At 40.7% G+C, this 13,325-nt stretch overlaps 1 protein-coding gene across 1 annotated transcript in view; it reads left to right on the plus strand.

The window, feature by feature from the left end:
- Nucleotides 1–13,325, plus strand: part of Trpm6 (transient receptor potential cation channel subfamily M member 6) — a 149,223-nt gene that overhangs the window by 42,670 nt on the left and 93,228 nt on the right. The window contains exons 7-9 of the mRNA XM_028874898.2: nucleotides 3,511–3,685; nucleotides 10,725–10,893; nucleotides 11,412–11,535. Of these exons, the coding sequence (XP_028730731.1) occupies nucleotides 3,511–3,685; nucleotides 10,725–10,893; nucleotides 11,412–11,535 (468 nt within the window). The remainder of the gene's footprint in view (nucleotides 1–3,510; nucleotides 3,686–10,724; nucleotides 10,894–11,411; nucleotides 11,536–13,325) is intronic.

Genomic DNA, 13,325 nt, shown 5'->3' on the forward strand with positions numbered 1-13,325 from the left:
CCCCAGTTACATTCCCACGAGCAGTGGAAAAGGATTTCCCTCCCCCACGTCTTTTCTAGTATTTGTGGTCATTTGTTTTCTTTTCTTTTCTTTCTTCTTCTTTCTTTTTTATTTTTTTGGTTTTTCGAGACAGGGTTTCTCTGTGCAGTTTTGCACCGTTCCTGGAACTCGCTTTGGAGACCAGGCTGGCCTCGAACTCACAGAAATCCGTCTGGCTCTGCCTCCCGAGTGCTGGGACTAAAGGCATGCGCCACCACTGCCCAGCTGGTCATTTGTTTTCTTGATGATACGATAGCCATTCTGATTAACATGGGATGGAATCTCAAAGTTGTTTTGATGCATTGCCCTAATGGCTAAGGATGTTGATAACTTTAAAAATATTTATGTTAGTCTATACTTCTTTTTACAATTCTTTGTTCAGTTCCTTTGCCCATATTTGATTGGGTTGTTTGACTTTTGATGTTAGTTTGTTAAATTCTTGGCATGTTCCAGATATTAATCCTATTAGTTAATATTAACATGTAGGTGGTAAAGGCTTTGTCCCATTTTATATTGTCTCTTCACTTGATTAATAATCTCTTTTGCTGTATAGAAACTTCTAAATTTCATGAAGTCCTATTTGTCAATCATTGGTATTTTTTCCTGAGTGGTTGGAGTTCTGTTCAGAAAGTCCTCAACTTGTTTATATCTTAACGTGTTCTTCATATATATTTTTTTCTTCAAGAAGAATCTGAGTTTCAGGACTTACATTAACATATTTCTGAAATACATGGGCAATTTAAACAAATCTCATTATAATACTTTTAGTGTACCCCACAATTAACAGTATAACAATTCTTGAGTATCCTTGACTTTCTAGTGTAATCAAGTTTTTCATTGCTTCATAGTTTAAAAGTTTTGATTAGTCTATAATCATTGTACAGAGTGATGGACTTCCTCGTGACATCTTCACACAGGCATGTACTGTATTTTGCTTAGATCTGTCCTCCCTTATCACTTGTCCCCCATTCCTCTTGCCACATTTTCTCTTCCTCTTCCTAAAGAGTCTTCTTCTACTTTAATGTCTTTAAAAATCTAAATTCAATAGTTTCATAATTTAAAATTTTTTATTTTATCAACCAACAGTGTTTCATATCTCATGACAGACCAGTACATCTTTTGATTTTTAATTTTCCTCATTGACCTACTTATAATCAATTATTTGCCCCTCCAATTGGTTGAAGAAATTGAGCTATTTACCACAGAGTTTCCTGCAGTTTAGATTTCCCAGATTTAACGTATTGAAGCAGGTCTAGCATGGTTTCTGTCTCTTGTCTTTTTTGTCAATTGTTAGTTTGATCTCCAAGTGGGATCATATTCTGATTTTTTGTATGCAAATTTATGTCTTGTGAGGCATTGTATCCCTTTTATGTGACTTTTGATATCTACTGATTTATGATTTTTGGAAACCATTCCTTAGATTCACTTTTCAACAGTGTTATGTCCTAGTTAGGTTTTCTATTACTGTGATAAAGACTGTGACTAAAAGCAAGTTAGGGAAGAAAGGCTATTTTCATCTTACAGGTTACAGTTCATCATCAGACAGGAACTAAAGCAGAGACCGTGAAAGAATGCTGCTTACTGGCTTGCCACTTCTGACCTGCTCAGTTTCCTTTCTCATACATCATAGGACCATTTGCCCAGGAGTGGTACCACACACAATCAGCTGAGCTCTTCTACATCAATTATCAATAAAAAAATGCCCCATAGGCTTGCCTATAAGCCAATCTGATGGAGACATTTGCCAATTGAAGTTCCTGCTTCTCAGATCACTCTAGCTTGTGTCAAGTTGACGAAAAACTAATCAACATAGGTTACAAATGATATTTAATTATAGCATTCTTTGTACACTTACTAGCTTAAACACTCTTATGAAGAGAAACATTTTCATTAACATCTGTTTAACCTCATGGTACATGAGAATACAGGAAGGGCAGAATAATAACCTGATACCTTATTTGGCAGTTTTCAAAACCTTGAGATGTTCACCTATCATTCTTCAAAAGTGAAAGATGACTTTTGGTTTTAAGCTGTCTGATATGTTTCAATTTATTCATCCTATGATTGATGATTCTTGTTTAAAATGTATCATTTTTTGTCAAGGAAAGACTTTCTGTATCCCTGAGTACATTGACAACATTCTATCTGCTCTCACAACTTTGTGTTTTAGTATGATTGTATATGATTTTTTTCTTTCTAGAGAAATGTCTTGTTGCTTTTCATGAAGCTTCAATCTGTGGGCTATGACTTTTCATGGCTAAATAGTATTTTGTTGTACTATAATTGAGCCAATTAGCCCTGTGACTGTCCAGTTTAGTGGTTTCCTGTTTCTCTGATTTTCAGCCAATAATATTAATATTGTAATAAGACATACATCTTTGGTGCTAGATTGCTTATTTCCCTAGAAATCATTGGGGCCAGTTGTGTGCATTGATATGCTGCCTTCTAGAGAGTGGTAATATTTTACATTTTTACCAACAGGGTGCAATACAGCTCATTTTTATGTACTTCTCCCTCACCATTTTGACAGATAGGGGACAATAGCTAATTCTGATTTACATACATTCTCTGATTGTTTATGAGGTTTAGTATCTCTGTACATTTTTATGCACTACCATAATTCAGCCCCGAAACTTATTGTCAGTATTTAGCATTTCTCTCAGTTTTTATTTTGTATTATTGGCCATCACTTTCTCTAAATATAAAACATCTGGTAAACCTAGCAGTGACTTTCTTTTTGGTTTCTGGCCTCAGCATTATGCTGTGGGATTATAAAGTTAATCATTAAAGTCTAGTGTTTGTTATTTCTTTGAAGTCTCACAAAAACCCTATGGTATTGGAATGATTGTTATCCTTACTTATACACGAGAAAAAGGGAGACAAAAATTACTCAGAGTTAAAATTAGCCAGAGATTATACTTGGAAATAAGACGAGGAGCAGCTTAAGGGAGAGTCCATAAATATAAAAAAGTCCCTGAAGCCACATTGCTCTCTGTTATCCTTTATTTCATTTGGAATATGTGAAAAATTAGTGCCAAAATGTTATTCTGAAGTATACTAGAATAATTTTATGGATTGTGGTGTAGTCTACGGACTGGTGTCCATCCTTGAATTGTCTTTTAATGGTCAGAAACAAGGTAAGTAACCAAAATGAGAAATTAGTATTTAGAACCATTTTAGCAATATGACTGCCATGACCTCTAAGCCCATGGTTGGGTGCTTATCCTGGGTAAGGTCAACTTGTCTTTTTCATGCACTGTGAGGTGCATATTGCTGTAGGACCTCATTTGATCTACAAGAAATGGGAAATTTTACAAAAGATAAGCTTGTTGAGAAATACCGTCCTAAGTGGTAAGTAATACTTTAAATCTAGATAGGTGTTCCATTAGTGTAAAGGGACAGGGTTTAGAATCAGTGAAGTCGGGGGAGGACTTTGAGCTCTGATGTCCTCTCGTCCTTGCTGTCTCTCAGGTAGTGTGCATGTACCAGACTCTGAGTAGTAACCCGCTCAGCAAGCTCACCACACTCAACTGCATGCACTCTCACTTCATCCTGTGTGATGATGGGACTGTGGGCAAGTATGGAAATGAAGTGAAGCTCAGGCGGAACCTGGAGAAGCATCTCTCCATGCAGAAGATACACAGCTGTAAGTTCCATCGGGGCTTGGCATCTGGCCGGGGGCTTGCTAGTGAACAAGGTGCCCACTTGTCCTCTGCTCAGGGTAGACAGACCTAAGTGGGTCCCTGCCTTAGAGCAGCCAGAGTGTCCAGTTAACACATGTGAGCCACAAGGTAGAAGAAAGCAGGATGTAGGTGGATCCAGAATTGTTGGTGACAACAGGTCAGAGGAGGAAGTCTCTGCGGGACAGAGTAAGCAGAGGAGCTTCCCTCGTGAATGAAACTTTAGCAAGGCCTCTGAGAGAATGTACGGCCATATAGAGAGTGAGAGGGAAGCTTCCATGTGTAAATGGGAATTGCTAAAGAGAAACAAAAGAGATGAACTCAAGAGGAATATGCATCTAAACTTTGATTGTCAAGGAAGACTGATATTTCATGTGCGGACCCAGTGACTTTAGGCAGGAAAGGGGTTAAAATCAGAAATGAAGGTACAGGTTGAAACTTGCAGAAATAAGGGCATGGAAGGCGGTAAGGCTGTGCTGTGCTCACACCAATGCTGTAATAATGTCATTTTTGGCAGTAGAGTACATGTAGCGGACTGTGGGTAATCCCTTCGGCCTTACACTTATATCATAGGGTGCTTGTCTAGCATGTGTGAGACTGTGCTCCAACCCAGCACTGCAAAGAGTGCAGCAGTGGTGGCAGCAACAACAAATGGCCGTTTGGTGTTACTTGTGGAACAGGAGTACCAGGCAGGCTGGTTAGAGAACTACAGGAAGGGGAGGGCCGCGTGCTTTCTGGACGAATGGAGTTCTTTTACTCAGGCATCAATCACCAAGTGGGCCCTGAGTTGTCTTCGACAGGATGTCTGTATCTTTCAAAGGGCTCAGTTCTTTGCATCCTTTGAGTGGTGGCTGAAAAAGTAAGTCCCTTTATTTTTTTGCTCTTTGAGGCAGCAGAAAGTATGGGATTAGAGACAATTCTGTCTTTGTTGTCTGTGACTGTGGGCAATGGAGTTAATACTTGCCAAGCTTTTAAACTTTTTAAGTGTAAGGATTTGTCTACCTCTAACTTTTGTTGCAAGAACAGAGAAAAAAAATGTGTTCAGTATTGTCTGAGGTCTCCCTCCCTCCTGCTGCTGTGATGAAATACTCTGACAACAGCAACTACAGGAGGGTTGAGCTTGTTCTGGCTCTTGGTTCAAGAGTATGGTCCATCATGGTGGGGTAGTCAAGGCAACGGCAGCCTGAAGAAACTGGTTACATCACATCCACAATCAGGAAGCAGAGGGAAATGAATGCATGTTAGTTAGTGCTCAGCTTGCTTTCTTCATTTTATATAGTCCAGGATATTCTTCACAGAGAATAGTCCTGCTCACATTCAAGATGGATCTTCCCATATCAATAAGTGCAATCAAGATACTTCCACAAGCATGCCTAGAGGGCTGTCTCCCAAGTGATTCCAGATTCTTTCTGGTTGACAACACTAACCATGATAGATGTGGTTAAAAGTGTTGGGTAAATGGTATGTCTTTAAAAAATGTCTGTTCTCTCTTCCCTTCTCCTCCTTTTTGGTATGGCTGTTATGAATTATTGCATGGGGGACCCCTGAGGGTATCCTGCACCTGCAGGGAAACATGCTGGCATGCTGGGCAGATGTAGTGGTGGGCTGGGCAGATGCATGCCATGCAGGCATGGTGGCAGCAGTGGCAGCCAGTAATTCACAACCCAGATGCTGCATCCACATGGAGAGTTTATTATAATAGAGAGATGAAGAGAAAGATAGGAAAGAGAGAGACAGAGAGAAAGAGAGGAGAGGAGAGGAGAGAGAGTGAGAGAGAGAGAAAGTAGGAGAGAGAGAGAGAGAGAGAGAGAGAAAGGGGAGGAGTTGTCCTCAGAATGAGGCTTTTATGTCAGGATGGAGGACAGTGCCAAGGGGGTGGGATTTCAAAGGGTGGGTTAGATATTAACATTCCTCCATTATGATTATTATAAAAAGAGGTGCGTTATGGGAGCAAGTGGGGGAACAAGGGTGCTGAATTCTTGAGGCTACTTCAAACTGACAAGAAGTGAAGTGGGGTGTGTGGGAGAGAAGCCAGGAGTCACACAGGAGGTGTGAGTGAAGAAGCATTGTTAGTTGTCATCATGGAAATCTTTGGTGTCTGTTCCTTGAGTGAGCTGAGAGGGCAGGTTGCGAGAGTGAATTGAAGGATGATGTGTTCTTTTGGAGTGCAGGAGCCATCACATCTGCCATTTCTCTGGAGTTGGGGGTGCATCCACCCCAATTGGTGTCCTCAGAGCTGGTGCCAGCTGGTGCAGGAGCTGGTATATCTGGAGAGCCCCTTGGCCCAGGCAGGAGAAGGGAAATGGCAAAATGTGGGTGAGGTCAAAATGGGCTCTGGAGACTGTTAAGTTTTTATCAGACCAGGTTTCTTGATAAAGCAGCAGAACCTTTCCCAGGAACCTGTAGTATCTGTAAGACAGCTGGAATGGATTTAGCAGAACTTTTTCTAGGAATCTGTAGGTATCTGTAAGACAGCTGGAATGGATTTACATCATAGCAAAAGGGTTAAAAATTCATAGAAATTTAAAGACTCTTAAGAACTCATTATAAGCTGGGTTGTGGTGGCACACACCTTTAATCCCAGCACTCGGGAGGCAGAGGCAGGCGGATCTTTGTGAGTTCGAGGCCAGCCTGGTCTACAGAGCGAGATTTAGGAAAGGCGCAAAGCTACACAGAGAAACCCTGTCTTGAAAAACCAACCAACCAACCAAACAAACAAACAAAAAGAACTCATTGTAGTCAGTGTTTTATCAGTTTATCAAAGCTGCATTTATAAGTATTAAAACTTGGAACCTCTGGAGTTATATTCTAAAACCATTCTATCCTGTACCATGAAGTCTGGGGCTGTTAAACTGATATACCCTAGTCATCAAACATCGTCAGATCTGAGAAGGATAAATTTAAGAAGTGAGACAGCTTTTCAGCTACCTAAGCAGCAATCCCAAGTCTCTCTGTTGTTGCTGGGGGACAGAAGCCCCAAAGGCACCAATTTTAGGAATTATTGTGCAGGCCAACCACTGAGGGTATTGTGTGCATATAGAGAAACATGCTGGCATGCTGGGCACATGCACGTCATGTGGCTATGGTGGCGGCAGCAGCAGTGGCCAGTAATTCACAACCCAGATGCTGCATCCATGTGGAGAGTTTATTATAATAGAGAGATGAAAAGAAAGATAGGAAAGACACACACACACAGATTGAGAGAGAGAGAGAGAGAGAGAGAGAGAGAGAGGAGAGAGAGAGAGAGAGAGAGAGAGAGAGAGGTGTGCACCTCGTGGAAGGAAAAGCGGTGGAAGAGAGAGGGGAAGGAGAGGGGTTTTACCTTAGAATGAGGCTTTTACGTCAGAATGCAGGATGGTGCCAAGGGGGTGGGATTTCAAGGGGCGGGTCAGAATATTAACAATGGCTGTGTGGAAGTTCTTGTGTATTGATACCCGATTGTCATACCTGATATGTCCACAGGGAATCACATATTCATGTTTACCATTCATATAGTTACTTTGACAGAATAAAAATATCTAACTATTGATTATTTATTTCTAAAAAAAACCTCAAAGCATCTTTGAAGTTGCTGTCTGACCTTTTATATCAGCAAAAGGACTTATAAAAATAAAATAAAATAAAATAACAAATTAAATATTGCTCACATTAGAGTTGCTGAAGGAATCCCTGGTCTCAGTAATTGGCCAATGAAAGGGGCCAATGGCAGTTGTTTGGTCAGCCATTGTCCTGTCAGGATAGGAAGCATCAGTCCCAAAGCCTCTCTTTCTCCTGGTAATTTCAGGTTAGTCTCCACAGAGCCAAGTATTACTTCCCAAGCTGACTGTTTTAGGAACTGTTAACGTGAGAACTGTAGTCGTCATGATTCTTATTGGCAGACAGTAGCCTGCAGTCTCTCAATGAGGTGTCTCAGTATTAGAATTTTAAATTTTTAGCAAAAATATTTACTAAATTTATCTTTTTACCTGATACACAAGGGTCAAGTTGTATATATTATTGGGGTGCCATGAATGCATTATATAAAATCCTCTTGGAGCTGGGCAGTGGTAGCACACACCTTTAATCTCAGCACCCAGGAGGCAGAGGCAGGTGGGTTTTTGTGAGTTCAAGGCCAGCCTGGTCTACAGAGTGAGTTTCAGGACAGCCTGGGCTATACAGAGAAACCCTGTCTCGAAAAACCAAGACATCAACCACCACCACCACCAATCCTCTTAGAGTTTGTGACCTGTGCTCCACTTTGTTGTCATAGGCTCTCATCCTACTGTGCAATACTCACTGGGATTTCTTGAATTCTTGCCTAGTTGTAGCTTAGTATATATTGATGGACCTTTATCCTGCCCCTCTTCCTGCTTAGGTTTTATAGTAAGATAGTTTTGGAGAAAGCAATCATGAATATAATTATTTATGGAGGAATCAATTATTGACTCAAATTATCCCTAGCAGAAATCAGATTCTTTTTTCTTCTCTTCCCCAAAATGCTCTTATTGATTTCTTTTTCTGATGGTAGAATATTGCATTCTTTAACACTCAGATAAAATGAAGAAAGCGTGCATTAAAAGAGAGAGGTAGAATTTTTACACTGTCACTATTAAAACTAACCATTAACATTTTCACATATAAACTTTTAGATTTCTACACACACACACACACACATACACACACATATTCTTAAGAATAAAACTGATATCAATGCTGCTTTTGATAGCCTTTCCCTCTTTACTAAGCACAATGTATTTCCCTAGTAATAAACATAATTTACCACATATCTAATGGTTATTCTATCATACAGGATATAAGAAATTCTCTCAAAAATTTTTCCTAGGGCTGGGGGTGTAGTTCAGGGGTAGAATACAGCATGTGCAAAGCCTGAGATTGGTCTTCAGTATCAAGAAAAAAACACTAGATTAATAATATTTATCTAAGTTTTCATTATTATTTTGTGTCTCTTTTCCTGTTTCACCTAGTTTTTGTAAGATATTGTTAGAGGAGCCCTAAGTGTACCTATTGGTATATTGTATTCTCATATTTTTAATAGTATTTATTCATGTGGAGATAATAATGAAGTAGAATGGAATGGAAAAGGAACAGAAGATTATCACACCAATTAATTAGACAGTATGAAATATTTGGATACCTTCAACAGCCTACCATAACATTTCTGGCATCTGGGACAAGGATACACAACGATGTCTACTTGCTTCTATCTAAGATTTAAAAGCTTGAAATCAAGCCAGCACACCAATATGCTCTACTCATTGACCTTGATATGTATAAACTAGGCTAGTTTATGTTTAGAGTTCTTGGGTTTTAGAGAGTACTGAGCCAAAGCATCACAATGTGGCAGAGGTGGACCCTCAACCCATCCACTTTCTGTTTCTGTCTGCCTCTGGCTCAATCCTGCAATTCCAGGTGGGCTGCACTTTGACATCCCCTAGTTGAGATCAAATATCTCTCTACCTCTTCTCTACTTCCCAAATATGCCTCTTGCTTTGCAGAGGATGTACTTGGGGCAGAGGCCCAAATAGCCCCCAGAAGTCAAGATCTTGAGTGCCTTATGAGCTTCAGGGAGTGGGATGCAAGCATGGGCTTCTCTTGGCAGTCATACTGTGTAGACCCCTGTCATTGTTAGGGTTTCTATTGCTGTAAAGAGATACCATGGCCATGGAAACTTTTATAAAGAAAAACATTTAATTGGGGCTTGTTTACAGTTTCAGAGGTTTTTGTCCATTATTGTCATGGCAGGAAGCATGGTGACATGCAGGCAGACATGGTGCTTGAGATATAGCTGAGAGAGTTCTACATCCAGACCAGCAGAAAGCAGGAATAGAATGCCACACTGGGCTTGGCTTGAGCATCTTGAGACCTCAAAGCTCACCCCAGTGACACACTTTCTCCAACAAGGCCACACCTCCTAATAATGCCTTATGGGCGTGTGTGTGTGTGTGTGTGTGTGTGTGTGTGTGTGTGTGTGTGTGTGTGTAATTTTCATTCAAACCACCACAACTCCCCATCTGTGAGGATAGGGGATGGCCAGAGGAAGGCTACAGCATAGCCCTGAAAACACTTTACCCAAGGTGAAGTTCTCTGTAGCTCAAGAGTGAATATAAAATAGTGTCCACTGGGTTCCCTTTTTTTGAAATGTAAAATCAAATATATAGTCTTAAAGCAACATGTTAAAATTTAAATCAATAAGATGATTAAAGTCAAGCTGAACATGGCAGTACATACTGTAATGTAGCACTCACCAGGTTAAAGCAAATGGATTGTGAGTTTAAGGCCAACCTCAGTTATATCGTTATGACTTGTTTCAAAAATACAAAAAAGTCCCTTTTTAATGTTAATGGTTTATTGTATATTCTTTCAGAGATTTCCATTACTGATAGAAAATGTATGTATATGTACATACATATAAATACATAGGTATACACTGGGCTTTGAAAATACAAATAGGATGTATTATATATTCCATTTTATAACTTTTTCATTTAGTAGCTTTTGTAAAAGAATGGCTCAATAGTGCTGCAGCTTTTTGTCTCCTTGATTTGATAAGATAATATATAATCATGATAAACTCAAACAGTGAAAGGTGTACTATTCTGAAATATAAAAGACATTGAAGGTTGCCCTGCCCACCATTAAAAGTTTATTGCACTGACTAAGTCTGTTTTTAATGAGTGATGGGGACACTGGTATCTGTTGTATAGATCTGCTTACTTTTAAATTCTTTAGAACTTGCAACAATGAAATGTTAAACAGTTTTAAGTCCTCCCCTCCTCCCTTTTTTAGTTAATGAAAGCTTTTACTGATCTTTTTCCTGGTGAAAGCTTAAAGATGTGCTCACCATATCTGTGCTACATTTTCTCTGAACTCCAAGTTTCTGATTTAGTCTTGAACTGGTCAAGCAGGAAGGTGGAGGTGGTAGTTGAAGTGTAGAAATCAAGGTGGCTGGCTGACCGAGGCAGGGCAGCTTTGTGACAGTGTGGTGCTGTTTGTGACTTGAAATAGGTTCAAGACAAGGTGTGCCCGTGGTGGGGCTGGTGGTGGAAGGCGGCCCCAATGTCATCCTCTCAGTGTGGGAGACTGTCAAGAACAAGGAGCCAGTGGTGGTGTGCGAGGGCACAGGCAGAGCTGCTGACCTCTTGGCCTTCACCTACAAACATCTGGAGGATGGAGGGTGAGTTGTTGACGCCTCCACTGTGAAAACACAGTAGCTATTCATTCTTCCACTTTGCACTGTCAAGCTGTGTATTTTCGTGGGCCAGACAAGCTGCATGCTGAGTCAGTCGTTCCTCTCTCAGGGACTGCACGTGTGCATCAGACCCCCAACCTGTAACCAGAAGAGTCCCTATTGTCTCAGCTAAGCAATGGCCTACGATTTTAGGGAGTGAGACCATTTCAGAGAATATTATGCTCAGTCTGTGAAAACTCACTGCCTTCTGGAACCCTCTCAGTTCAAGAAGACTCCCTTAGAATGCATTGTTTCAGGGGGCCGGGTGGATGAATACCCCTCACATTAAAATTCATCCTTCTCTGCACCCCTCTCCCCCTGCTGTGTATTTTCTTCTTGCTCATGGACTCTCTTGAAGGCAACCTTCTCAGTAGGGTACTCACATGGAGTTTCTCACTCCAGGGCTACTGGCTTGGTCTCGTCTCTGGGTTGCTTCAAGTTATGCCCATTTATTTCTCTGACAGGATGCTGCGCCCTCAGGTGAAAGAAGAGATTTTCTGTCTGATTCAGAGCATGTTCAACTTCAGCCTTAAACAGTCTAAGCACCTTTTTCAAATTCTAATGGAGTGCATGATACACAAGGATTCTGTAAGTATGATGAGTTCATGACTTAAAAAAAATGCCACCATCCAGAAATCAAAATATTTATTTTTTACATTAAAAATGCACAGAATACCTATTTTGAACTTTGATGTATATAACTCTACAAACTGTGATCCTTCAGTTGTGTAAACTTGGATTCCTACTGCTCTGCCTTCAATGTTATCCTTCATATTTGAAATTTCAGATTCTGTCTGGGACAAAGCACTTAGAAAAACAGTATTACACAAAAGTTACCAAACATAAACACTTGCAAAGGTTGAAAGAGCAGCTCCAGGAGTCCAGTGGAGTTAAGTCTGCTGTGTTTGATGACCACATCACAGCATTGTGAGTGATACTCTCAACAGGTCTTTGTGTGTGCATTGGACAAGGGCAAACTTGAGATTAAACTATGCAATGGAAAATGTAGTTCAGCTGAGTATGGTGGCATACACCTTTAACTTCAGCACCCAGGAGGCAGAGGCAGAGGCAGAGGCAGAGGCAGAGGCAGAGGCAGAGGCAGAGGCAGAGGCAGAGGCAGAGGCAGAGGCAGAGGCAGAGGCAGAGGCAGAGGCACAGGAGGTTGATCTTTATAAGTTCAAGGCCAGCCTAGTTTACATGGTGAGTTCCAGGCTGCCAGAACCAACAAAAGAAGGGCTATGACTATAAGGCAGACTCGGGAAAAATGCTCATGTTTTAGGGAACTATTTCCAAAAATTTTAATGATGTCTCCTTAGATATATGAAGCAGAAAACTCCAGTAAACATGCAGATATGTTGCCATTTACAGTGATCCCCCCAGAACCGGGAAGCTTAGTGAAATCATGAAGGAATTGTGTCGGTGCTAACGCATCTAACCTTACAACACCAGTGGAACAAGTTCAAACCTGGCAAGAACGCACATGAAAAACCCTCTGGCACCTTCAGTGACCACAGCCGTGTTTACAAGTAGTCATGTGCTTTTAACTCTCTTTCATCTGAAATGACCCTAAGAATGAGTTCAAGATGACAATGGTTGCTCATTTCCATTTTGGAAGTTATGCAGCTGAAGGCGAGACAATTTAAGCAATCTGTCCAGTCATCCAATTAAGACACGGCGGGCCTGGTCTGAGCTCAGAGGTGCCACCCTGCCATGCTTTGCATAGTTAGAAGAAAAGGCCATGTGAAAGAGATTGCCATAGTGCTTGCTTCTTTCTGTCATTATGTAGTGTAATTACTGAGCAGTGAGCAGAAAGATCAAGAAAGGCAAAGGAAGAAAACCATGGTGCTTGCATCACAGCCATTGGGCTCTGAGTTGTTGGTGGCTGAATTTGTTGGCACACACAGTAGCCATGTTAGGCAAAAGGATCCAACATGTGTAGATATATTAGCATAGTTTGAAAATAGGACCTTGGACACTTTTTTTCAGATTCTTACTTCATTTTGTGCATATGTAACTTACATTTAGTGGCTTTAAGATATGTCCCTAAAGTGCGCTAGTTAGAGTCTTATCCAGGACCAGTGCTTGACATTCCTGGTTTTCTCTGTTAATATAGCTTCCTGTATTACAGGAAATATATTTTTTTTGGAAAGGTGTAGTATGCATGTAAATAGAAATAAATGTGGGTGAAATCTAAAAAATCTAGAAAGGAGACCACAAAAGGGTAATACCAGATGATGAAGGAGGGTAGGAGTGTATGGGGATGGGTGGGTCAAAGGACACCTGGGACATCAGAGAGGAAAAGAATTTGTTGGGGAGGGTACCAAGGGGGCACAGGAGTAGCAAGGGATGGGAAATGGGGGTAACAAAATCCACAAAAC

The sequence above is a fragment of the Peromyscus leucopus genome, chromosome 1, assembly GCF_004664715.2.
Source record: "Peromyscus leucopus breed LL Stock chromosome 1, UCI_PerLeu_2.1, whole genome shotgun sequence".
NCBI lineage: Eukaryota > Metazoa > Chordata > Mammalia > Rodentia > Cricetidae > Peromyscus > Peromyscus leucopus.